General features: G+C 33.7%; 1 protein-coding gene across 1 annotated transcript; it reads left to right on the forward strand.

Moving 5' to 3' along the window:
• Window positions 1-33: 33 nt before the first annotated feature.
• Window positions 34-861, forward strand: Tsp_13447 (hypothetical protein; the record flags this gene model as incomplete). The annotated part of the gene is made up of 3 exons (XM_003368272.1): window positions 34-227; window positions 378-485; window positions 713-861. Coding segments are annotated over 3 exons (451 nt in total), but the record flags the coding sequence as incomplete, so codon positions are not given.
• Window positions 862-1,141: the final 280 nt, after the last annotated feature.

Raw genomic sequence — 1,141 nt, forward strand, 5'->3', positions numbered from 1 at the left:
TTTTAATGTTTTTTTGTTTCAAATTTTGTTCAGTTCTATATTGAATATAAAAAAGGCCATTGCAGTGCTTGAGCTTCATGCGTTTGAAACCATCGTCATCTTATCACTAGTTGCCATGGAAACCGCCGCAATTTTTCCCTCATCATTGCAAGTGTTGCAATTTTTGCTTTCGCATTGGTATCGATCGATTGCAATGTTCGAAAAGTTTCAATGCAAAATAATTCGAAGTTTTTCATTCCAGCTTTTTCCCCTTCAGACTGACCAACAATAATACTTCACTGATTATAACATAAAATTGAAAGTTTATTGCTATTTGTTTCTTTATTAAATTAAAAATGTGAACTAATCGAAAAAGAATTAATTTTATTAGTTTCTAGAAAAGAAATGCATATACAAATATAGGCAATTCACAAAAGCAACCCACAGTACATCAGACGGTAGTTTATACCGAGGAATTGTATGTAAATCTATTTGCGAGCCAAGCGGTATTATTATATACATGATTTAGATGGAAGCATTTTATAAATGAAAATTACATTTCCTTCTAGAATAAACGTCAAAAATGTCGCAGAAAATAGGAACGGATAACTTTGAATCTACAGTCAAGTGCTGTTCTTAATAATATTGCAGAATCATTATTTATTCTTGATCTTGCACGTCATTTGTTTCTGTAGTTACAGTTGCCGGAAGTAAGTATGCCATTTCTTTTAAGAATTACTCTATTCTCGTGAACCGAGAGTGATCGTAAGCGAAAGATCGATAAAAGTGTCGATGAAAAGTATTATTTTGGTTTATTTCGAAAAACTTGCTGGTTGTCTTTTATTGGCAAGAAATAAGAAACGAGATATTGCTATGATATGAGATATCGACGAGAACGAAGATATTGCTTCTACGCTGTAAGCCGTTGGGAGGCTGTTTATAAAGATAGAAATTGATAACCTTTGTGATAGAAACCAAATACATTTTCTGCTTTGTACTGGTGAAGCGTCACTTATCGTTAGCAGAAAGCGGAAGATATAGGAGATAAAAATGATTCGGTAATGCTTTTCCAAGGTCTTTCCCTCCGTCTTCCGGTAGCAAGAAACGAAAAGGAATTGAAACACGTCTGTCAAGTGGTGAAACAGGGTAAAGCATTGTACAA

This window comes from Trichinella spiralis, assembly GCF_000181795.1.
Source record: "Trichinella spiralis strain ISS 195 chromosome Unknown Scfld2782, whole genome shotgun sequence".
NCBI classification, from domain to species: Eukaryota; Metazoa; Nematoda; class Enoplea; order Trichinellida; family Trichinellidae; genus Trichinella; species Trichinella spiralis.